The 23,134-nt window shown below is 40.2% G+C and overlaps 2 protein-coding genes across 7 annotated transcripts in view; one reads left to right on the top strand and one right to left on the bottom strand.

The window, feature by feature from the left end:
- The window catches only part of LOC138736885 (syntaxin-7-like), a 71,063-nt gene extending 69,895 nt beyond the window's left edge, over positions 1 to 1,168 (top strand). For all 3 annotated transcript variants that reach the window (XM_069887037.1, XM_069887038.1, XM_069887039.1), the window contains one exon: positions 302 to 1,168. In XM_069887037.1, the coding sequence (XP_069743138.1) occupies positions 302 to 397 (96 nt within the window). In that variant the 3' untranslated portion in view covers positions 398 to 1,168. The remainder of the gene's footprint in view (positions 1 to 301) is intronic.
- An 11,462-nt stretch (positions 1,169 to 12,630) lies between these two features.
- The window catches only part of moxd1 (monooxygenase, DBH-like 1), a 199,835-nt gene continuing 189,331 nt past the window's right edge, over positions 12,631 to 23,134 (bottom strand). For 3 of the 4 annotated variants that reach the window (XM_069887036.1, XM_069887035.1, XM_069887032.1), the window contains 3 exons: positions 17,603 to 17,745; positions 14,512 to 14,680; positions 12,913 to 13,960 (listed from right to left, as the gene is read on the bottom strand). In XM_069887036.1, the coding sequence (XP_069743137.1) occupies positions 13,796 to 13,960; positions 14,512 to 14,680; positions 17,603 to 17,745 (477 nt within the window). In that variant the 3' untranslated portion in view covers positions 12,913 to 13,795. The other variant, XM_069887034.1, reaches the window with a different exon arrangement.

Raw genomic sequence — 23,134 nt, 5'->3', positions numbered from 1 at the left:
TTAACTTGTTTATCTTCCTTCAGCTTGTACATGTTTTCTGAACAATTTTATTTCTTACCTACCTTTGTGTCATCAACAGGGTTGGCAACCAGACCTTTCGTCCCTTCATCCAAGTCATTTTTATAAATTGTTAAAAGCTTGAGCCCCCAACTCCACTCATTACATCTTGCATTCTGTTTCCAATTACTTGATGCTCATCTATCTATGTTGGGGTGTTGGCTCCTGGGCTACATGCTTTTATTTTCTATCCATCACTTTCAAAGTAATAGAAATGAATTATTTGTGTTTAAATTTCCCACAGCGCAAATCTCGTAAGAAAATATGCATCTTGATCATCATTTTGGTAATCGTTGCCGTGGTGGTGGGAGTCATTATCTGGGTGGCAGTGAAGAAATGAAGTCAGAAGATCAAACATCGTCATTGCACTCAAATGCTGGTTAGCATTAAACATCAGAATTTATTATTTACTAAAGGAAAATACTTTATTTAAATACATTTAGGAATTAAATATTCAATGTGCTTTCTAGCAATGAAATCCAAACTATTTTGTAATTGAAACAGCCAAGCTTCACTAATTCAGATGCCACTGTTTAAATCGCATACAATGTTATCTCTTCAATACTCGGGGCCAAAGCATTGTATGGACTGTGTTGATTTGTCAGGTTGCCATAACTTCGAGAAATTGCTGACTATTAGATTTACTTTAGTCTGACCTCATTAGCAGGCAAAAGGCATTCCTTTAGGCATAAGTACACATGGACCAATGTCGAAATGGACAATGCAATTTTCCATTTCAATTATGCCACTTTAATCTTTTCTGATTTGACAGCTTTGGTTTAATGGTTGTCCATACAGGTTATTAATTGAAGTAATAATGCATCTCATCTTTATCAACTGTGTATCCACAGACTTTGTGGTGAAAATAAACATGATTACCTAATATTTGCACTGAATGGAACCAGTTTGACTTTGTATCATTTACACCCCTTTGTGTTATCTTAATGAAGAATACAGAATGGACTATATTTGTATTCCAAGGAATGTATTAAACATTTTAATACACTCAAAATGGCACAACTTCTATGCTTCTACATATATTGCAAATGTGAATGTAGACCGAATGGTATACAGTAATTCAAATGCTGCTTTAAATAAACTGTTAATATAACTGTGTCTTGTTGCTGTCAAACAAGTTTAAACAACACAACTATTGACAATATGAGAATTCACCAAAGAACTATGTAATCTATCAAGCAAATACCAAACATTAATTTGAAAGGTGAAATGCTCTCCATTGGCTGGTTTGGTTGAGTGCAACTCAATGATACTCAGAGCTCAGCATCAGAATGAAGGAGTAAGACTTCACGTACTCTCCTGTCCATTCACTCTCTCTTTCAGTTGTACAGGGCCAATAAAATTGACCACAGTGGTTTGTCAAGACCATTACCAGGCCTCCAAACTTATAACCTGAATAACCAAGGACAAGGGTACCAGACTAATGGGAATGTCACATTGTGCAGGTTTCCCTCCAATTCATTCAATAGCATCTTAAATATTCCATTATTTGTTGAAGGAATAATTGATTTTAAATTGCCAAACCCATACACAAATTGAGGTACACTGGAGTATCTTCTCCAGATGAACTGCAGTGGTTTAAAAATACTTCCCATGAACTTCATCTGATCGATTAATGTTTGTCTTTTCAGCTGCCACATCTCAATGTCAAGTACAAGTATCTGACTGGATAACCATCGGATATGCATGAAATGCTTTGATATCAAATGCAAGCTAATTGATCAGCAAGATCATCAATAACCATAGGACATTGGGTTAGACTAGGGTTAACTGCTTTTCCCACTGGTGTCCTGTAGGATTGAGTTGGTGTTGATCTGTTCCACCCTGCTATGTTGATAGCACAAACTTCCAAGGTTTTCCTTTTGTTCAGCTGGGACCTGTCCACAAGGCCTACATGATGTTAAATTTTGATCAAGTACAGCAATCCCATTCAAATTGAGGCAAGAAATTTACTGCTGGGAGAAAGGTAAGTGAATCTCTTCATTTAATTGTTAGACCAGATAACTTTTTTCCTGGAAAAAAAAATCTTCCCAACTTTTGCTGAGTTCTGTGATTCAGCATTCATAAACATTCAGTAACTTTCACAGCATGAGCCTTAAAAGTGTCAGGAGTGGGATGATGGTGAATCCATGTGCTGCTTCCAATCAAAACTCATTGGAATGCTGTGCATCTATAGTTGCAATAATTTACCCAGTTTACACACAGTTTAAAGAATACACTCATTTGGGTTTTTTCTTTCAGCACAAAATGGAGTTGACTCCTTATTCCACTCACACCTTTGCTTAATTGGTGAAGTAATAATGCATCTCATCTTTATCAACTGTGTATCCACAGACTTTGTGGTGAAAACTAACATAATTACCTAATATTTGCATTGCTGAATTCTTCACCAATCAAACACTACAAGCCAAACCCCTCTGACCTTTCCAATGGCTCCCCGCCACACGGGTGATCTCGACGCTCTCACTCTCCTCCTCCTGTGTCCGATATCCATCACCACATAAGCACCCTTCTGTACTAACCTTAGCTTGTGCGCTATTACTCCCATACATTGCCTTGAACCATGTCCTCAGCGATGACCGGCACCACTCCCAACGCAGTTAAGTACACAACTGCAACAAGTGGAACACTGATGGTGGGTATTGCTAATTAGACAATGAAAATGTACAATTGTATATGTTAGTAGATAGGAACGGAATATGAGGATAACAGATTTGTGGGAGTTCATGCAAGATAACATGGCCAATAAACCTTAAAAGATAACATTCATATTGGGTAATCAAAAATGTGGGAAAAAGCTAGGGTTTGTGATTGGGGAAAAAATGCAGCATCTCATGATCATGAAGAAAAATGAAGTTGTAATTTTGGTAGTCAAACCAAATTGGTAATGGAAAGCTTATGAGATATCAAAGTTAGAACTGGGTCCCATTGTGATTGGAACCTGATGTATGGCTAACTGATCACAAGCTAGCAACATCTAATGACCATAAGTAGCTCTCAATCAACCTATGGAAGACTGAGAAGTAATTGCACAGAAGAAAGTGAACCCATTGCTGGGGTTACTTGCCCAGAATTGAACATTGAGGAAGAAGTACAACAGTTTGGTTGGATTCTATTGGCATAAGTAGATGCTTTAGGGGTGTAAGCGCTCCAATGGATGTTGAGGATGGAGCGGAGACAACGCTGGTGGAAGCGTTCTAGGAGCCTAAGGTGGTGCCGGTAGAGGACCCATGATTCGGAGCCGAACAGGAGTGTGGGTATGACAACGGCTCTGTATACGCTTATCTTTGTGAGGTTTTTCAGTTGGTTGTTTTTCCAGACTCTTTTGTGTAGTCTTCCAAAGGCGCTATTTGCCTTGGCGAGTCTGTTGTCGATCCTTGCATCTGATGAAATGGTGCAGCCGAGATAGGTAAACTGGTTGACCGTTTTGAGTTTTGTGTGCCCGATGGAGATGTGGGGGGGCTGGTAGTCATGGTGGGGAGCTGGCTGATGGAGGACCTCAGTTTTCTTCAGGCTGACTTCCAGGCCAAACATTTTGGCAGTTTCCGCAAAGCAGGACGTCAAGCGCTGAAGAGCTGGCTCTGAATGGGCAACTAAAGCGGCATCATCTGCAAAGAGTAGTTCACGGAGAAGTTTCTCTTGTGTCTTGGTGTGAGCTTGCAGGCGCCTCAGATTGAAGAAACTGCCATCCGTGCGGTACCGGATGTAAACAGCGTCTTCATTGTTGGGGTCTTTCATGGCTTGGTTCAGCATCATGCTGAAGAAGTACTCGAGATGGCAGCATCGAGTCCACGCTGCTGAAGATCCAGCTGCGCTGGATGGGTCACGTCTCCAGAATGGAGGACCATCGCCTTCCCAAGATCGTTTTATATGGCGAGCTCTCCACTGGCCACCGTGACAGAGGTGCACCAAAGAAAAGGTACAAGGACTGCCTAAAGAAATCTCTTGGTGCCTGCCACATTGACCACCGCCAGTGGGCTGATAACGCCTCAAACCGTGCATCTTGGCGCCTCACAGTTTGGCGGGCAGCAACCTCCTTTGAAGAAGACCGCAGAGCCCACCTCACTGACAAAAGGCAAAGGAGGAAAAACCCAACCCCAACCAACCAATTTTCCCTTGCAACCGCTGCAATCGTGTCTGCCTGTCCCGCATCGGACTTGTCAGCCACAAACGAGCCTGCAGCTGACGTGGACTTTTTACCCCCTCCATAAATCTTCGTCCGCGAAGCCAAGCCAAAGAAAGTAGATGCACAATGTAACAAGTTAACTGGTGATGTATTTACTATTTTTGCAGTTGGGTTTACTGAATAGTGACTGTATTTCAGGTTTGTGATATCCTTAGGTGTACTATTTCAGTTTAAGTTTCCTTACTCACCTTTTGAAGTCCTGATCTCTTAGGATTAAAAAGATAAATTAGACAGAACTGAAGTAGTTACTTTATCTAGAATTTTGCATTTTCCCCCCAGGGAATTAAAACTGCTGATAACAGTTGAAAGATGACTTATCCCACATTAAGATTGGAACATGTTCCTCATGGTAGGCTGATCCAAAAGATTGAGGCACATGGATCCAAGGTGACTTGGAAGATTGGATTCAAAATTTGGCTTTGCTACTGAAGAGAAGTTCGGCCAAGAGGGTGATATTATGACTGGAGGTCTGTGAATGGTGGCATTCTGCAAGAATTAGCCTAGGCCCTCTATGACATAGATACATTATTTGGACAATAATGTGAGTGGGCTGATTAATAAGTTTACAGACAACACAAAAATTGGTGGAGTTTTGGATGATGAGGAAGATTGTCAAAGGAGACAGCAGGATATAGATGGGTTGGAAATATGGGCAGAGAAATGGCTGATGGAACTTAAATGTAAGAGGAAAGTTTACAGTAAATACCAAGATCTTTGGGAGCATTGGCAATGATCTTGGGGTTCATGGCCATAGCTGTCTGAAAGTGGCAATGGTATAAATAGATGGATAAAGACCTGTAGCATACTTGTTTTTATTGGATGGAAGGTCCTCTTGAAGCTATTTTTAAAAAAAAACACTTTGGCTAAGCCTCATTTGGAGTACTTGTCACTGCATTACAGGAAGGATGTGGAGTCCATGCAGAAGGTTGAGAAGTGATTCACAAAGATGCTGCCTTGATAAGAGTCTTAGTAAAAGTAAAGGTTGGAAAAATGGATCACTTTCTTTGGAATGTTGGAAGCTGAGGGGTGACCTGGTTTTAAATTCTGGGGCATAGAAAGGTTAGATAGCCATTTTCCACCGGAGTGGAGAATGGGGATAATTTAACAGATTGGCGAGGCATGTTTAGACCAGCCATACTCAACAGAGGCCACAGCATATTTAAGCAGGACCACGGACAGAAAATATTTTTTTTTTCTTGGAGATGGTAGGAAAGAAGTACAGAAGAAACCAACTAAACAGCTGCTTCACAGGGAAGTGGACTCATAAACTGAGCAGAGTCCAAAGGAGGCCATAAGCCATAAAAAAGATTGAGAATGCTGGATTAGACTGATGTGTAGACATGTGTTTAAGTTGGCATCTTGGTCAGTACAGCTATTGTAGGCTAAAGGGCCTGTTCCTGTGATGTACGGTTCTATCTTTTATTGCACTGCAAATCCAACAGCGTTTTGATGAATGGCGGCCGTATAAAGTAGGTAAGATATGTGACTAGAGGTAAACAGTAAGTCTGCAGATGCTTGGAAACTACAGCAGTGCATGAAAGTGCTGGAGGAACTCAGCAGGGCACACAGCATCATGGAAAGCAAGAGGCACATGACACTTCATGCCTGAGCCTTTCTTTGAATATGTCAAAAACCAGGCAGATGTCTCAATAAGGTGGGGGAGAAAGGGGAGGAGAAAAAGCTTGCAGGTGATAGGGAAGGAGCTGAGAGAGAGAGAGAACTAAGAAAGATGGCTCTCTGATAGGAGAGTTGGTGGAAGGGAGTCTAAGAGATGAGGGAAAGAGATGTTGCAGAAAATTGAAGAAGTCGAAACTTGCTCTCTGGTTGGAAACTGTGATGGAATACAAGGTGTTCCTCCAATTTATGTGGCCTCATCATGGCAGTGCATGAGGCCATGAGCAGACATATCAGGGTGGCCATGGGATGTCCAATCAAAGTACTGGGAGGTCCTTGCTGTTGCAGCAGACAGAGTAAGGGTGCTCAACGAAGTGATCCCCAATCTGCATCCAATCTCCCTGATGTAGAAGAGGCCACACCGGGAGCAACAGATGTCATCAATAACCCCTGCAGATTCATGGGTGAAGAGTGTGTCTTATGTTCTCATGTTATGATTTTGTATAATCTAGATCTGGATTTAATTTGACCATGACCTCTTTTTAACACAGTTGAAATACTTTTTAAAAACCCTAGTAGCTTTGGTAAATAGTGTAACAAGACTGGAAGGTGATCTGTGATTCTTGTTTGCCTCTTTTTGGAGGTGTTTGCCAGTGAGTCATGATGATTAATTGCATTTTATTGGTTTCACAAAGTTCCCGCCTGCTCTTTAGAGTTAAGGTTATATTAGGTTTCAAAGTTTAATGGGTCTCTTGGGTGACAGATGTTTTGCCTTATCTAATTTACTTTTTAAAGCTCAACTCTCAGGAGTTGCCCCTCACAATCTGGTGTACCTTATTTTCCATTTGATAGATGAACAAAATGTTCCCTTGCTGCTGAACAAATACAGTAATGCCAGATGCTTAATGAATCGGGTGTTATAAATTGACATAATTAGTAGGTATTATTTATTTATTTACTCTTACCCAATTTTAGTTGACTCCGTTAACACTTCGCATGATTTTGTTTAAAGTGATCTCATATTCCACGTTGCAGAATGGGTGAAATAATGACCTTCCTAACCTTCACTAGGTCCCATTAGTCTATTGATTTCCCCTGTAACACATTCTCTCCTGCATGCTCATCAAGTTCACCCTTGGTCTCTTACTACCCACTCACACTTATGGCAATTTATCTTCTTTGGGTTGGCTTCGCGGATGAAGATTTATGGAGGGGGTAAATGTCCACGTTAGCTGCAGGCTCGATTGTGGCTGACAAGTCCGATGCGGGACAGGCAGACACGGTTGCAGCGGTTGCAGGGGAAAATTGGTTGGTTGGGGTTGGGTGTTGGGTTTTTCCTCCTTTGTCTTTTGTCAGTGAGGTGGGTTCTGCAGTCTTCTTCAAAGGAGGTTGCTGCCCGCCGAACTGTGAGGCGCCAAGATGCACGGTTTGAGGCGATATCAGCCCACTGGCGGTGGTCAATGTGGCAGGCACCAAGAGATTTCTTTCGGCAGTCCTTGTACCTCTTCTTTGGTGCACCTCTGTCACGGTGGCCAGTGGAGAGCTCGCCATATAACACGATCTTGGGAAGGCGATGGTCCTCCATTCTGGAGACGTGACCCACCCAGCACAGCTGGATCTTCAGCAGCGTGGACTCGATGCTGTCGGCCTCTGCCATCTCGAGTACTTCGATGTTAGGGATGAAGGCGCTCCAATGAATGTTGAGGATGGAGCGGAGACAACGCTGGTGCAAGCATTCTAGGAGCCGTAGGTGATGCCGGTAGAGGACCCATGATTCGGAGCCGAACAGGAGTGTGAGTATGACAAAGGCTCTGTATACGCTTATCTTTGTGAGGTTTTCAGTTGGTTGTTTTTCCAGACTCTTTTGTGTAGTCTTCCAAAGGTGCTATTTGCCTTGGCGAGTCTGTTGTCTATCTCGTTGTCGATCCTTGCATCTGATGAATTGGTGCAGCCAAGATAGGTAAACTGGTTGACCGTTTTGTGTTTTGTGTGCCCGATGGAGATGTGGGGGGGCTGGTAGTCATGGTGGGGAGCTGGCTGATGGAGGACCTCCGTTTTCTTCAGGCTGACTTCCAGGCCAAACATTTTGGCAGTTTCCGCAAAACAGGACGTCAAGCGCTGAAGAGCTGGCTCTGAATGGGCAATTAAAGCGGCATCGTCTGCAAAGAGTAGTTCACGGACAAGTTTCTCTTGTGTCTTGGTGTGAGCTTGCAGGCGCCTCAGATTGAAGAGTCTGCCATCCGTGCGGTACTGGATGTAAACAGCGTCTTCATTGTTGAGGTCTTTCATGGCTTGGTTCAGCATCATGCTGAAGAAGATTGAAAAGAGGGTTGGTGCGAGAACACAGCCTTGCTTCACACCATTGTTAATGGAGAAGGGTTCAGAGAGCTCATTGCTGTATCTGACCCGACCTTGTTGGTTTTTGTGCAGTTGGATAACCATGTTGAGGAACTTTGGGGGGCATCCGATGCGCTCTAGTATTTGCCAAAGCCCTTTCCTGCTCACGGTGTCGAAGGCTTTGGTGAGGTCAACAAAGGTGATGTAGAGTCCTTTGTTTTGTTCTCTGCACTTTTCTTGGAGCTGTCTGAGGGCAAAGACCATGTCAGTAGTTTCTCTGTTTGCGCGAAAGCCGCACTGTGATTCTGGGAGAACATTCTCGGCGAGACTAGGTATTATTCTATTTAGGAGAATCCTAGCGAAGATTTTGCCTGCAATGGAGAGCAGCGTGATTCCCCTGTAGTTTGAGCAGTCTGATTTCTCGCCTTTGTTTTTGTACAGGGTGATGATGATGGCATCACGAAGGTCCTGAGGCAGTTTTCCTTGGTCCCAGCAAAGCTTGAAAAACTCATGCAGTTTGACATGCAGAGTTTTGCCGCCAGCCTTCCAGACCTCTGGGGGGATCCCATCCATACCTGCTGCATTTAAACCACCAACTAGCACATCTTGGGGCATGGAGCAAACCAGAACACCTGGTAAAACCCCCATCATCAGGGCACAGCACGCGAGGTCAGGATAAGAATCGAGGTTGTTGGGAGTTGTGAGACAACAGCTCCACCTGCTGAGCAACTGTGCCAAACACTTGCCCTTTCGTGAATCCAATGGAATTCTGTTCTTGCATTCAATAAGATATACCTGTATTTGCAATGCTTTCCTCAATCATAAGGAGAAGTTTTGTAATAGTCAGTAATAGGTGAAAATGTTTTACAAAGACTCTCATAGTCAGTGTCTATTGATTTGTCTAAATTGTATATTGTACATGTGATGAGCGGAACCAGCAGAAAAGAACAAGTTCTACACCGACCTGCGCAACCTCATCCAACGTACCCCTACAGCCGACAAGGTTGTCATCCTGGGCGACTTCAACGCTCGTGTCGGCAAAGACTCAGAAACCTGGCCAGGAATCCTGGGCAAGCATGGCGTCGGCAAGTGCAACGACAATGGGCGCCTCCTGTTGGAGCTCTGCGCAGAACAGCGGCTTGTCATTACAAACACCCTTTTTCAGCAGAGGGACAGCCTTAAGACCACCTGGATGCATCCCCGATCCAAACACTGGCACCTCCTGGACTACATCCTGGTGCGAGAAAGTGACAAACAAGATGTGCTCCACACCAGGGTCATGCCTAGCGCGGAATGCCACACTGACCACCGGCTGGTTCGCTGCAAGCTCAACCTTCACTTCAAGCCAAAGCCCAGGAACAATAAAGCCCCCAGAAAGAGGTTCAATGTTGGAAAACTGCAGTCAGACGAAGCGAGAGGAAACTTCCAGGCAAACCTCAAAGCAAAGCTCGACGTTGCAACCCGCCTCACGGACCCGTCCCCTGAAACCCTCTGGGATCAGTTGAAGACTACCATACTGCAATCCACTGAAGAGGTACTGGGCTTCTCCTCCAGGAAAAACAAGGACTGGTTTGACGAAAACAGCCAGGAAATCCAGGAGCTGCTGGCAAAGAAGCGAGCTGCCCACCAGGCTCACCTTACAAAGCCGTCCTGTCCAGAGAAGAAACAAGCCTTCCGTCGCGCATGCAGCCATCTTCAGCGCAAACTCCGGGAGATCCAAAATGAGTGGTGGACTAGCCTCGCCAAACGAACACAGCTCAGCGCGGACATTGGCGACTTCAGGGGTTTCTACGAGGCTCTAAAGGCTGTGTACGGCCCCTCACCCCAAGTCCAAAGCCCGCTGCGCAGCTCAGACGGCAAAGTCCTCCTCAGCGACAAGATCTCCATCCTCAACCGATGGTCAGAACACTTCCAATCTCTTTTCAGTACCAACCGCTCAGTCCAAGATTCCGCCCTGCTCCAGCTCCCTCAACAGCCCCTAAGGCTAGAGCTGGATGAGGTTCCCACCCTGGATGAGACATATAAGGCAATCGAACAACTGAAAAGTGGCAAAGCAGCAGGTATGGATGGAATCCCCCCAGAAGTCTGGAAGGCTGGCGGCAAAACTCTGCATGCCAAACTGCATGAGTTTTTCAAGCTTTGTTGGGACCAAGGTAAACTGCCTCAGGATCTTCGTGATGCCACCATCATCACCCTGTACAAAAACAAAGGCGAGAAATCAGACTGCTCAAACTACAGGGGAATCACGTTGCTCTCCATTGCAGGCAAAATCTTCGCTAGGATTCTACTAAATAGAATAATACCTAGTGTCGCTGAGAATATTCTCCCAGAATCACAGTGCGGCTTTCGCGCTAACAGAGGAACCACTGACATGGTCTTTGCCCTCAGACAGCTCCAAGAAAAAAAAGTGTACATGTGAATTTCTGACATCGCAATTATAGAAATTTTTCTTTTTCGCAATGATTTGGGTAAGGAAATTATATCTTTTTAAAGAACACTGGGTTAATTTATGAATGTGCAATGGTTGGATTTTAAGAATTTATTTATTTAATGCTGACTGTCAAAATATTAACCGAGCCTTCTTGTTACTTGACCAAAATTCTTATAGCATTAAATTTTCCAGGTGTGTGGTATAGCTTTTCATTATTATGGCCAGTTGAGGATTCAAGCATTTCTTTTTTTTCTGAGAAGTTTTTATTTAATAAAACAGAGATAAACAGTGGTGGATGCAAGTTGAAAAATGAGGCAAAAGAAATAATAATTTTGTTTCTATTTCCAAGATTGACTATGCTTTTAGGATTAGTTAGAGTGATTACGTTTGTTTTTGAATCTGACCATTTTATTCTCCATCCTGTTTCTCATTCTGATCCTGCCTCCTACACACTTTCAGAATGAAACTTTGGTGCAAGCATCTAATTTTGTGTTGGTGCATTTTATAAATTTCTGATCTAAACTGAGTTCAAAAGTGTTAGATTATAGTTTAGTCTCCCCTCCCCCTTATTTTCATTTGTCATATTAAATATCCTACCAGCTTCTTTCCAATGCTTTGCACAATCATTACTTTGTCTTTTAACCTCTCCTCTTCACAAATACCATAAGTCCTGTGAATGGCTCAGAGTTGGCCAAAACTGAGATAAGCTGAGTTTTATATTTCTTGTCTTTGGCACAGAGATTCCCAAATAACGTTTGTGGGTTTCAGACCCAGAAGAGAGGGATAAAGGTGTTTGGTTAAACATTTCCCCATCAATAAACTATTCACTGATGCACAGTTTGAGTTTTGTCAGGGCTTGGAGCAAAGAGATTTATTCTCCAGATGAAGTGAGAGTGGCTACATTAGACTAAGTGTGATATATTTAGTAAAACTGAACTTAAAGGATATCAAAAAGGGGGGAAAAAAACCCTCAAATTGTTGAGTTGTACCTTACACAAAGAGACGGTTGTTGTTGGAAGTCCATCTTTACACACTCTGGATTTTTCTGCAGGAGCTCTACCATATTTTCTTTATTCTTCTGCCAGTAATGGGGATGTCAGCTAATGATTGCACAATAGTCTATTTCAATTACAACTTCTCAGCAATTGAAGCAGCCTATGCCTACATGTAGGACCATCACAGGCTCTGACCTTCAATTCATTGAATGCATCAATGTGATACACTGCCTTAAGTTGGCAGTCAACATCATAAAGGACCTCATCACCATCTTGGTCACAACCTCTTCTCACTGCTACTTTTGGGCAGAAGGTACAGAAGCCTGAAAACCACCATTGCTAGGTTAAAAAAAAGCCGCCAGGCTCTTCAACCTCCCCTTGTTACACTAATCAGAAAGCTCAAAAAGGACTGTTTGTGCTCTTACTCTCACTGACTATTTATAATATCTAAATTTTGGTTTTTGTCTCTTTTAATTCAATAACGAATGCTATTGCAGTTTTGTTAAAGTATCTGTTCAGCTGCAGCAAGATAAACTCATTATTAACGGTGCAATGCATACACTGCAAAATACCCTGCAATTATTTGCCCTGGCCACTCAAAGTACTTTCCAAGCTCTAGACCTCTATCTGCAAGTTCATATTCTTTAAGTTGCAAGAAATCCTGACTTGGAAATATGGACAGGTCCTCCAACACCTTTAGTGGAGGAGAACAGCAGTTCAAGGCAGGGGTTCACCGATATCTTCTTAAGAACAATGAATGTTGGACTTGTGGTAAAGCCAAAATCTCTCAGAATGAATAACTTCAATAACAGACTGGTATCTCACCAAAATCTTTGTTTTCTTGAGCAATGTTTAAATTACAGCTGTGGAACATATGACAATGGCATTCTTCTGAGTTGTCTGAGAAGACTATGGACACCAGGCAAGATCTGTTCCCAGAGGGTAGGTGCTGTTGAAATGTTTTAAATATTATATTACAATGACAGAGCAAATAATTTTCAATGTATATAAATGTTTTTATTGAAAAGATTTATCTTGCTTGGTGATAGTGCAAATTCATTCTCAGCATAAAAAGCATTTAAATACCCAATACAATTGTTTACACAAACCAATTACATTCCTGAAGTAAGAACAGCACATGAAATTAGTGACAGAAGCATAAGGAGTAGATCAAAATACTGACTAGTTGCCCGACAGGTGGCCGACTGTTGATCCAATTTTGGATCCCAAGGCTTTAATGCTGGTGGTAATACTGGAATGCCATTTACCTGTTAAGAGGATTTTTCTCAGTTATGAGTTTATTGCACATATTAATAGAAATGTTTGGAGCACAAAGAAGATACAATTACGACTGTAAGATCCACAGAGAAGTTGTAACAATAATTTATGCCAAGCATATTCAACCTTGTTTCTTTGTCACTAATAATGCCATGGTTAAACAGGATTCAATTAATCACTTTGGAGTGAAACACTAAAGTCTGCAGGTGCTGTGATTATAGTAAAAATACTGCAAGGGCTCAGCAGGTCTCACAGTGTACATAGGAGATAAAGATATACAGTAAACTAATGTTTCAGGGATGAGCCCTTCCTCAAGGTAATCATTTTCTTAATTACATTGCTTAACATCCCATCCTATTGAATCTCCCTCACCATCGCATATTTGCCTATTCTGTGACTGAGTGAATTCTACCATTTGGTAGAGTTTCCTTCCATATGTCAAAGATGTGCTGGACATTAAGTGGCTACTGTAAATAACAGTTCAATGAAAGCAATTGGCAGAAGGGTTAATGTGCTGTAGTGGAACAGGGCAACACGGTTGGAGTAGCAGTTAGCGAAATGCCTTTACAGCACCAGCGGTCGGGACCGGACTGGGGTGCGTTCTCCCCATATCTGCGTGGGTTTTCTCTGGGGTCTCCAATTTCCTCCCATCATTCAAAATGTACTGGGGGTGTAAGTTAATAGGGTGTAAACTGGGCAACACGGACTTGTGGGCTGAAATGGCCTGTTACCATTCTGTATGTCTAAATTTACATTTTAAAATATTAAATTTTAAATGTAAAAGATTGTGAATTGGGACTTTCAAGGATTGTAATAAAGATTCTCTCATTTTTATGTGTAGTTCATTATTTTCCTTAGATGGGTGACAGAAACAGTAGTTCAAAATAAGGATTGACCTGTCAGGACAGAGATGAGAAGATTTATTTCAGAGTGTGGGGGTGAATATTTGGCATTCATTACTCCAAGATTAATGGTGCTAAGGTAATAGGTAATCATGTTCTTATGGAAAGGTAGAGCAGGAACAAGGGGCGGAATGCCTGCCACCTAAGAGAAATGAGAAGGTGCAAACATTAGAATCATCAAACCTCTCATTTTGCACTCATGTCCCAACTTCTCAAATCCTTAATATTTCCTATCACTTTGTTTATCATTTAAAGGTTCTTGATATTCTTACTTTCATCCTCCATATTCAAGGTCAATAAAGATGACATTTAAACCTAATCCCCCTCCACATGAAAGCTATTGTTTATTATAGGTTTCAGTCTTTCCTTCCTTGATTTTTTTTTTCTTCCCCTTTCCACATCCTTAGGATTTGATTAATTTCATGTCCATATTCTTTCATATGCTTTATTTTCTTGCAAATGTACTTTTTAAATTTCAACACTGCACCTAGTATGCTTGAAATTTTCTATTCTGTAATAGATCATGAGTTACTGTATTTGGCTTTATTCTGGCATGTATATTTCTCAGGTACATGGAGACCCAGAGATGGGAGTTTCCCCTCTATTAAATCTGGAAAGATTTAGCAATCATTTACATTCAATGAGCTGCTTTCACTACATTTTTACTGTTATATGTTAATAATACATGCTCACCTGCCATTCTCTTTGATCATGCTTAACACACCGAATGTTCATCTCAATTCCATGAACGAGGTTGTTAAATTCTCTTCCTTTCTTCCGTGACCACCTAAATTTATTCATGGCTTCAGTGAAGGAAAGATCCTTGTATTTCTTGGGGCTTTTTATGATAAATGGCCAAGTCCTTTATATAACAAAAAAGTGTACATAACCATAAAGCAAAGGTAATTTGTCTTTTATTTCCCTATTTGTTATAATTAATTTACATAACTTTTTTTTAAACTGCAGAGTAAACTCATGTTAATCAACATGTAAATCTACTTTCAAGACGATAGCTGTGTGTGGAATGGTAGAAATAACTATTTGCAAATACTAGGTATTGAATCATGCAGGTGCATTTTGTGATACAGTACTAGTGAGCATCCTTTGGCACCTTTTTTTTTAATCTCCAAAGTTCATATTTATTGTCAGAATACGCAGATGGCATCACATACAACCCTGAGATTCTTTTTCCTGCCAGCAAGGTAAAATTACCACGTAATGGTGGTGCAATAAAACTATACTCAAGATGTATACATGTAAGCAAAGAAAGGTAAACAAACTGTGCAACACAATAGAGAGAGAAAAAAATATCAATAAAATGCAAGAGTCCTTAAATGAGTACAATTGATTTTGTTGTTGAGGAGTCTAATGGTGGAGGGGTAGTAGCTGTTCCTGTGGTGTGAGTCTTGTGACATCTATACCTCTTTCTGATGGAACCATTGAGAACAGAGCATGTGCTGGGTGGTGTGGATTGCTGCTGCTCTCCAACAGCAGTGCTCCCTGTGGACATTCTCGATGGTAGGGAGGGTTTGCCTGTAATGACCTGGGCTGTGTACACTATCTTTTGGAAAAAGAATCTCAGAGTTGATTGTCATGCATGTATTTTGACAAATAGATCTCCCCTCTCCCTTTCTTAGCCACAGGATCACTTCTGTGCCAGAGAGCTGACTGCCACAGCTTGTCCCTGGTACATCATCCCCCTCAACAGTATCCAAAATGGTATACATATTATTGAGGGGAATAGCCACAGGCAACAGTGTGCCTGTACCCTTTCTCTCATCACACACTACCTTTCTCCTGCCTCCCAGCAGTGATTATACCCCTATCACTGCAGTCTATCACCCCCTCAGCCTCCCAAATGATTCAGAGTTCATCCAATTCCAGCTCCAATTCCCTACCACAGTTTGTAAGGAGCTATAGTTGGATGCAGGTCTCACAGATGAAGCATCAAGGACCACCCACATTCTGAAAGAGCATGCCCTTGCCCTCACTGCCATTCCCACTATCTATTAAATAGAAAGTTAGAATATTACATCCTTACCTGTGCCTCCTTGCTGAATCCTTTTGTTCAACAGGGGTGTCCTATTTTTTAATTTTTTTAATTTTTGCACTGAGTCATATCAATAACAACATCCACAAATGATCAACAATATATACATAGTGACATTTTTTTCTTTTCCCCCATTTCTTCTCTCTCCTTCCCCTCATCAAAAATTAATAAATGATAAAACACTTAAAACAAAGAAATAACCAAAAAAAAGGAAAAAAAATTGTATCATCTACTTTCACATATTTAAATCTTATTGTGCTCATAATTATGTTGTTTTACGAGATGGAGGTTTGTGGTCGGCATTCTCCGACATATTTTTATGTATGGTTCCCAAATCTGTTCAAATAATGTACCTTTGTCTTTCAGATTGTATTTTTTTCTAATGGAATACACTTATTTATTTCTGTACCACTCTTATATTTTAAGGTTTATTTCCAATTTCCAGGTTGTCATAATAAATTTTTTGGCTACTGCTAGCGCTATCATAATCTTATTTGAGCTTTGTCTAATTTTAGTCCTAATTTTTTGTCTTTTATATTATTTAACAGAATTTTTTTTTTGGATCTTTTGGTATATTTTTGTGATTTTTGTTTAATATTAGGTTTATATCTTCCCAGAAAGTTTTGGCACCTTCTGGAACAACAAGGGTAGTTACGAGGGTTGCCAGTGGTGTGGTGAGATGTGCTGCCCTCATTGTTGACATTAATGCTATAAACATTACGGTTTCATTTGGATTCCAGCAGATCAATTGTTTCATATTCTTTTTCACAACGGTCATCTTTTACCAATTTACTTCAAGTTCAAATTACTGAATATTCCTACACAGCATGTGAATTGTGAAATTTTATTTACTTTTGATAATTAATGATTACTGAGTCTGTTGAATTTATTCTCATTTACAGTATATTGTAGCCGACCGCTACAAAGAAACACACACAGTGTGGCAGATTAAGCTCACTACTTTATTAGGGCTGGAAAGGCTGCTTTTATACTGTTCAAGTTCCTGCCAGTTTTGCTGATGAACTGAGTCAGCCACATGACTAACAATAGTGGGCGGGAACATCCATGCATATGAATGCCCTTCTTCCTCAGCCTGTTTCTGCTGAGTTAGCTGGGCAGCTTGACCAATGCCATTTTAGCGCTGTTGGTCTGATGCTTCTACCCCCACCGGTTTGTTGTCCTGGGAGTCAGGCCGCCACAATAATTGATCAAAATAGAAGTATGTAGCACATAAACACATCCTTGAGCGACATTAATCATCAAGCTCCCATTTTGACACATCCCATGTTTCTTTATAATTCTTCCACATTTCCATTAACTCTCCCCAAGTTCTACCACTCATCTGAGGTAATGCACTGTGGCCAGTTAATCTCCAGTCTTGACATTTTTTTGGTATGTGGAAGACATTCACATGGTCGAGGTGGGGGTGATGTGCAATCTCCACATATGATGCAAGTAAGGAATATTCTTCATATGGTGTCAAAAGCTTCCTCAAGTTCCACATGAAATTCTCCATGAATTAACAATGGAAGTTTGTCGGGCAGCATCTTCACCTTCTAACTGCATTTTGTGTTGAGTTGTTGCTGTGTATACATTCCTCATAACATTGAATTCTATTTAAACTTAGTAATATCAATTAATTAATAATGATTATTTACATGTAGAAAATAAGTTTCCATAATTAGCCATCTATGAGATATATACTAAACTATAGAATGATGGAAATATATTTACATGACTGGTTGATAAATTTCCTTCACTCCAATAAATTTCAACTGTGGAGCTATTTCAGGAAGACTTTCACATCTGGAGAGATCTATTTTTGGATAGTATAGTAAATAAGACAAGCACATTTCATCTCTTGTACTTAGGCCACCCTGTAAAACAACAAGCACACTTTTATTTACTGTCATTTTTGAAAGGCACCTACGATAGACAATTTCTTACCAGAATTACTGCACTATTTAACAAATACAACAAAAGGGATACAAGACTTGACTTGCATTACTCTACATTTTCACATTAGCATGGGCAACAATGTGATTTTGGTCATCTGTGAATTCCAAAATAAAACCTCCTCTTTACAAACAATTCCATTATTTTAATTTTAAGCTACACTTTTAATAGAGTGGGTGTTGAATTCAGTGACAATAAGAGTTTAAATTTCTTAAAAAAAATGCTGCAGATGATTTCAAAAAACTTGGACAAGAAGGGAAAGTTCAGGCTATGTTCCTCTTTCTAAAATCCCCTGTAGGAAACAAGCACGCAGTGGACTTTCCAAGAATCCAGTGGGACAGCACAGATTTCTAATTTCGCTAGCAAGCTCACTTAAAATTAATAAGAGGTGGCCATCACTAAAAGAAAACATTTTTACTTTATGTACTTCAGTCAAGTTAAATCTACTAAATGAATGTTAATTTGGGTGCTGATTTGGTAATCTATGAAGATTCACAGCTTCAGTGATATGGGTTCTATCCTGACCTCTGGTGCTGTCCATCTGGAGTTTGATTTTAGACTCCAGATATATAGCAGGACAATCAATGAAATTTGCCATTACACGGGCAGTCTAAAAAGGAAAGTGCAGAAATTTTTAATAAATTCTTGCGCTGCAATTTGTTCTGCAGGACCCCTTCTACTTTTTGGGAGAAGCCTGCAGTCTAAATCGCACCACAAAACTCACCTCATGAATTCGACATCCAACTGATGACGCAGGCCACGTTGCTCCACGTAAAAGCACCGGGACTAACACACACAGGAACTTAAGAGGTGCAATGTAACTGGCCTCAAAGTGAGTAATTATGTTAATGTTAAATTTTTCAGATTTTTACAACATTGTTGTCTTAAAAAAAATCATGATTTCCCTGTGACCACATGCATTTTGTCTGCATGCCCCTAATTTGGTCCCAGTTGGTAGGTTAATCGGCATCTTTAAACTACTCTTTGTGTGGCGGTCAGTAATAAAATTTGTGGAAGTTGATGGGGAGATTTTTAAAGAATGAATTATTGTGAATTGGAGTAAATTGGCACTTGAAAGTAAGCTCAGACATATTGACCGAGGGCTCATTTCTGTGCTTTAGAGCACTGCTCTGCAGATAATTCTGATGCAAAGTCCACAGACTGTACAACAGGCTTTAATTAGCTTAAACTTGTCCACACCAGACTTGGTATCTTTGCTCGCTCCACGTGTCTGACTGTCCCTGAAGAGGCCCGCTCGAGTCTTTATACGGGCCGGTGATTGACAGCCAGCAGATGGGGCCAGCCTCCCAGGTTACCTACCTGCGGGTGCAGTGGTTGCCCCTGCAGTAGGTTGGTAGGAGTGCCATCAATGTAGTGGTTGTATCACCACAGTGCTATATGATTAAATTTCTGATTTTAAGGTTTTTGTGTATAGAGAGCTGGTATTGGAACTTAAGTGGATTCTTCAGTGGAAGTCCTGACATCCAGTGTTTGCATAGGTATAGGCAGTTGCATGGTTACAGTTGAACTCTTCAGAGTTAGCACAGAAGCAAGCTCTTTGGTCTGCTGAATTTCTGCCATTCATCAAATCCCATTTACTTTAATTCTACAATAATCTCATCAATTTTGAAAGCTTTTACTTATGGGTGTTCCATGACCAGCGGAGTTTCTTCAGCAATTGTACGTATTGCACTCAACCCCAGTACCTGCAGACTTTCATGTTTAACAAGTACATCAGTCCCATGTAAATGAATGGGAGAAATTCCAGATGTGATGTCTAGAATAACAGACAAAGTGATCTCCAAAGTCAATTGCTGCCTTTTCTTGCTGCTTATTAGTTACCCATGAATGTAAACAATAGCAGGAAGTGGTAAGAAAAGAGGATTTTGCTGTTGGCTGTGAACCAATGTTTGTTATACTTTAGACTTGAACTCTCAGCATTCATATGAAGCAAAACATTGAGGAAATTACATGAGATTACACTGAACAAAAAACCAAATTAAAGATTGCATCTTTAATATTCACTCAGTTTTTCTATCCAAAGTCCTAAAAGGTCATTCACCTGAAGCTTTTTACAATGGATGTTTTCTTCCAGCGACTTGTATCTAGAGTTGTTTAAGGTGTTATACTATGGGCCCTATTCCCCAATCTGATTTTAGTATAATTAATAAGCATCCTGGAGTCAATCAAAAAGTCTCTGTTGGAATATACCATGCAATGTCAATTGATAACTTTTGGGCTACATATATAACGTAGAATGTTACAGCATAGTACAGACCTTTCAGCCCACTATTGCAATGCTGACCTATATGTGTAAATAGATGGCACACACACACAAATAGATATATATAGAGAGATGCACAAGTTTAACTAAACACTTCATACCTCATAACCATCTATTTTTTTCATTTAAAAAAAATACAAATATCAGAATTTAAGGACATAAGGAATAAAGGACAAAAGTAAGTATTTGGAGTTGGAACATATTTCAGCTATCATTATCTTGAATGTTCCTATCTTTCCATAGTCAAATCTTTTTTTAAATAGAGAAAAAAATATTGGGAAAATAAAGTGAGAGAGAGAGCCAACCTACAGGTGGAAAGGATGAGCAAACTCAAAATTAGGTCACCAAAAAATAAATGACAAAGTTTTAGCATTGTTTTTTCTCTCCACAGGTAGTCCAAAATGTGCAGTGTATTTTGATGTCCATGATTGAGTCCACAACATTCTCAAGCGGGAGGGTGAGCAACTAGCTGTCTAGGTCCACGTTGATACCAATGACATGAGATAGGAGTAGGGATGAGGTCCTGAAGAGGGAATATAGGGAGTAAGGAAGGAAGCTGAACCACAAAGTTGGTAATCTCAAGATTCTTGTTGGTGCCACATGCCAGTGAGGGTAGGAATAGGAAGTTGTGGCAGATGGATGCATGGCTGAAGATTTGATGCTTGGGTTCAGATTTGTGGATCAATGGGATCTCTTCTGGAGAAAGTCTGATGTGTACAAAAAGAACGTGCTGCACCTGAACAGGAGACAAACACACATTTTGGCAAGTAGGTTTGCTAGGACTATTGAGGAGGGTTTAAAATAGTTAGGCAGGGGAATGGGAACCAAAGTGTGAGAGCAGAGAACAGAGAAGAGGGTGAAAAGTGTGATGCAATGTGTGGTGAGTGTGTGAGGAAGGACAGGCAGGGGAGGAAACAAACATTGAGGGTTTGAAATGTGTCTATTTCAATGAAAAGAGTATTAGAAATAAAGGAAATGAACTTAAAGCATAGATCAGTGCGTGGAATTACGATGTGTCCATTACAAAGACTTGGCTGGCAGAAGGACAGGATTGGCTGGTTGCAGGTACCAGGTTTGGATGTTTTAAAAGGAATAGGATGAGTGTTTAGGATGCGGGGTGGAAGTTACTGGTCAGGAATAGTATCACGGGTGTAGAAAGGGAGGATGCTGTTGAGAGAGTGTCTACTGTGTCAGTGGAAGTCATAAATAGGAAGGGAACAATCGCTGTTCTGGCTCTCCGAGGAACAGATAAGTCGGCAGATTTTGGAATGGTGCAGAAATTACAGGGTTGTTGTCATGGGAGACTACAACTTCCCTTTATTTTCAAATTTTTTTAAATTGGTTTTTATAATAAATAGAATTCAATGAAGAAAAGGGACCAAAACTGAAAGTGTGTGCGCGCACGTGCTATAGTCCAGACTTTGTGATGAAAACTGGAATCGCTTGAAATAGGTATTAAAAACTTAGGTTATATTATCATTTTAACTGAATTAGTACAACCTCTTAAAGATAATGATAAAGGAGACCCTCTAGAAAAAGACAATCTCACAATATGTGAATGGAAGAGAAAAATTGAGTTTATATAAATCTTTTATTTTAACTCCCATGTAAAATTATCTCTGACCACCTTTAATAGAACTGCCTATTAATCAGAAAAAGTTTACTTTTATGAATGTTTAATTTGTATCCAGAGAAAGAGTTGAATTGAGAAAACACTGATAGCATAGCTGGGATAGATCTTTTGGGATCTGAAATAAACTAATAAGGTTTTTTGTATGCAGATGACCTATGAGTTACTTCATTTCTGACAATCCCTTGAACCTCATGAATGTCTCTAAGGGTTATTGCCAGAGGTTCTAAAGCTAGATAAAATAGCAAGGTACCAAGGGGACAACCCTATCTAGTTCCACCATAGCTAAAGGGTACTATAAATCAATTTAATCCATGATATAAAGCCCATACCAAAATTAAATCTCCTTAATGTTTCAAATAAATAGTTCCACTCCACTCTGTCAAAAGGCTCTTCAGCATTTAGAAAAACTACACATTCTGGAATTATGTCCGAAGGGGAATAAATAATCTACGGATGTTAAAATGTGAATAACACCCTTTAACAAATCCAGTCTGATCTTTAGATATAACAGAAGGAAGGATATTTTCCAAGCTACAGGCCAAAGTCTTAAAAAGACCATTAAAATCTACATTCAGCCTATAGGAAGTACATTGTCAGATCTTTATTTTTTTATAGGAATCAATGAAATTGTCGCTTCATAAAAAGTTGTCGGTAAGGTCCCAGAAAAGAAATTGAATTTTCAAATACTTTACATAGTTGAGGAACAAGTACATTTTGAATATTCTGGTGATATTTTGGGAATATTCAATCATTGCAAGAATCTATTCATTGACATAGAATCATCAGGAAATTCAGATTTGTCTAGATCTGAATACAATTCCTGAAACACTTTATTAATTTAAGCATGATTAAAAGTAAAGTTTCCATCCTTCTTGCATATCTTCAGAATTTGTCTTTTAGATGCTGCTGCCTTCAGTTGACTAGCTAACACCTTACCTGATTTCTCTCTGTGTACATAAAATTGGGATTTAAGTTTTTAAGTATTTGATTTTTCGATAGAGTAAGTTGATAATAACTCGTGCTGCTGAGTTTGAAGTTCTATTCTTATACAGGTCCATACATAATGTGTCAATCTCTTTAATTCTATTAGCGAGTACTGTCAGTTCACTTTTAGTACATTTACTAAGCCCAGTAGAATAAGAAACTATTTGTCCTTGTAAAAATGTTTTAAGTGCATCCCAAATTACCAGATTAGACATTCATTCAGTAGTCTGTCTGAAAAAAGATCTGATCTTTAATAAAGCAAATTAATTTCTCATTCTGTAGCAGAGTCAAAATGAACCTCCATTGTTGAAGTCTGGAAATGACACTGGAGATTTCAACAAATATCTTTAAAGGCACATGATCAGAAACTGTGATTGTGTTGTATTCACATTTCCCTATCAAAAACACC

The sequence above is a fragment of the Narcine bancroftii genome, chromosome 6 (genome assembly GCF_036971445.1).
Source record: "Narcine bancroftii isolate sNarBan1 chromosome 6, sNarBan1.hap1, whole genome shotgun sequence".
Lineage (NCBI taxonomy): Eukaryota > Metazoa > Chordata > Chondrichthyes > Torpediniformes > Narcinidae > Narcine > Narcine bancroftii.
This window is presented reverse-complemented; position numbering and strand designations above follow the sequence as displayed.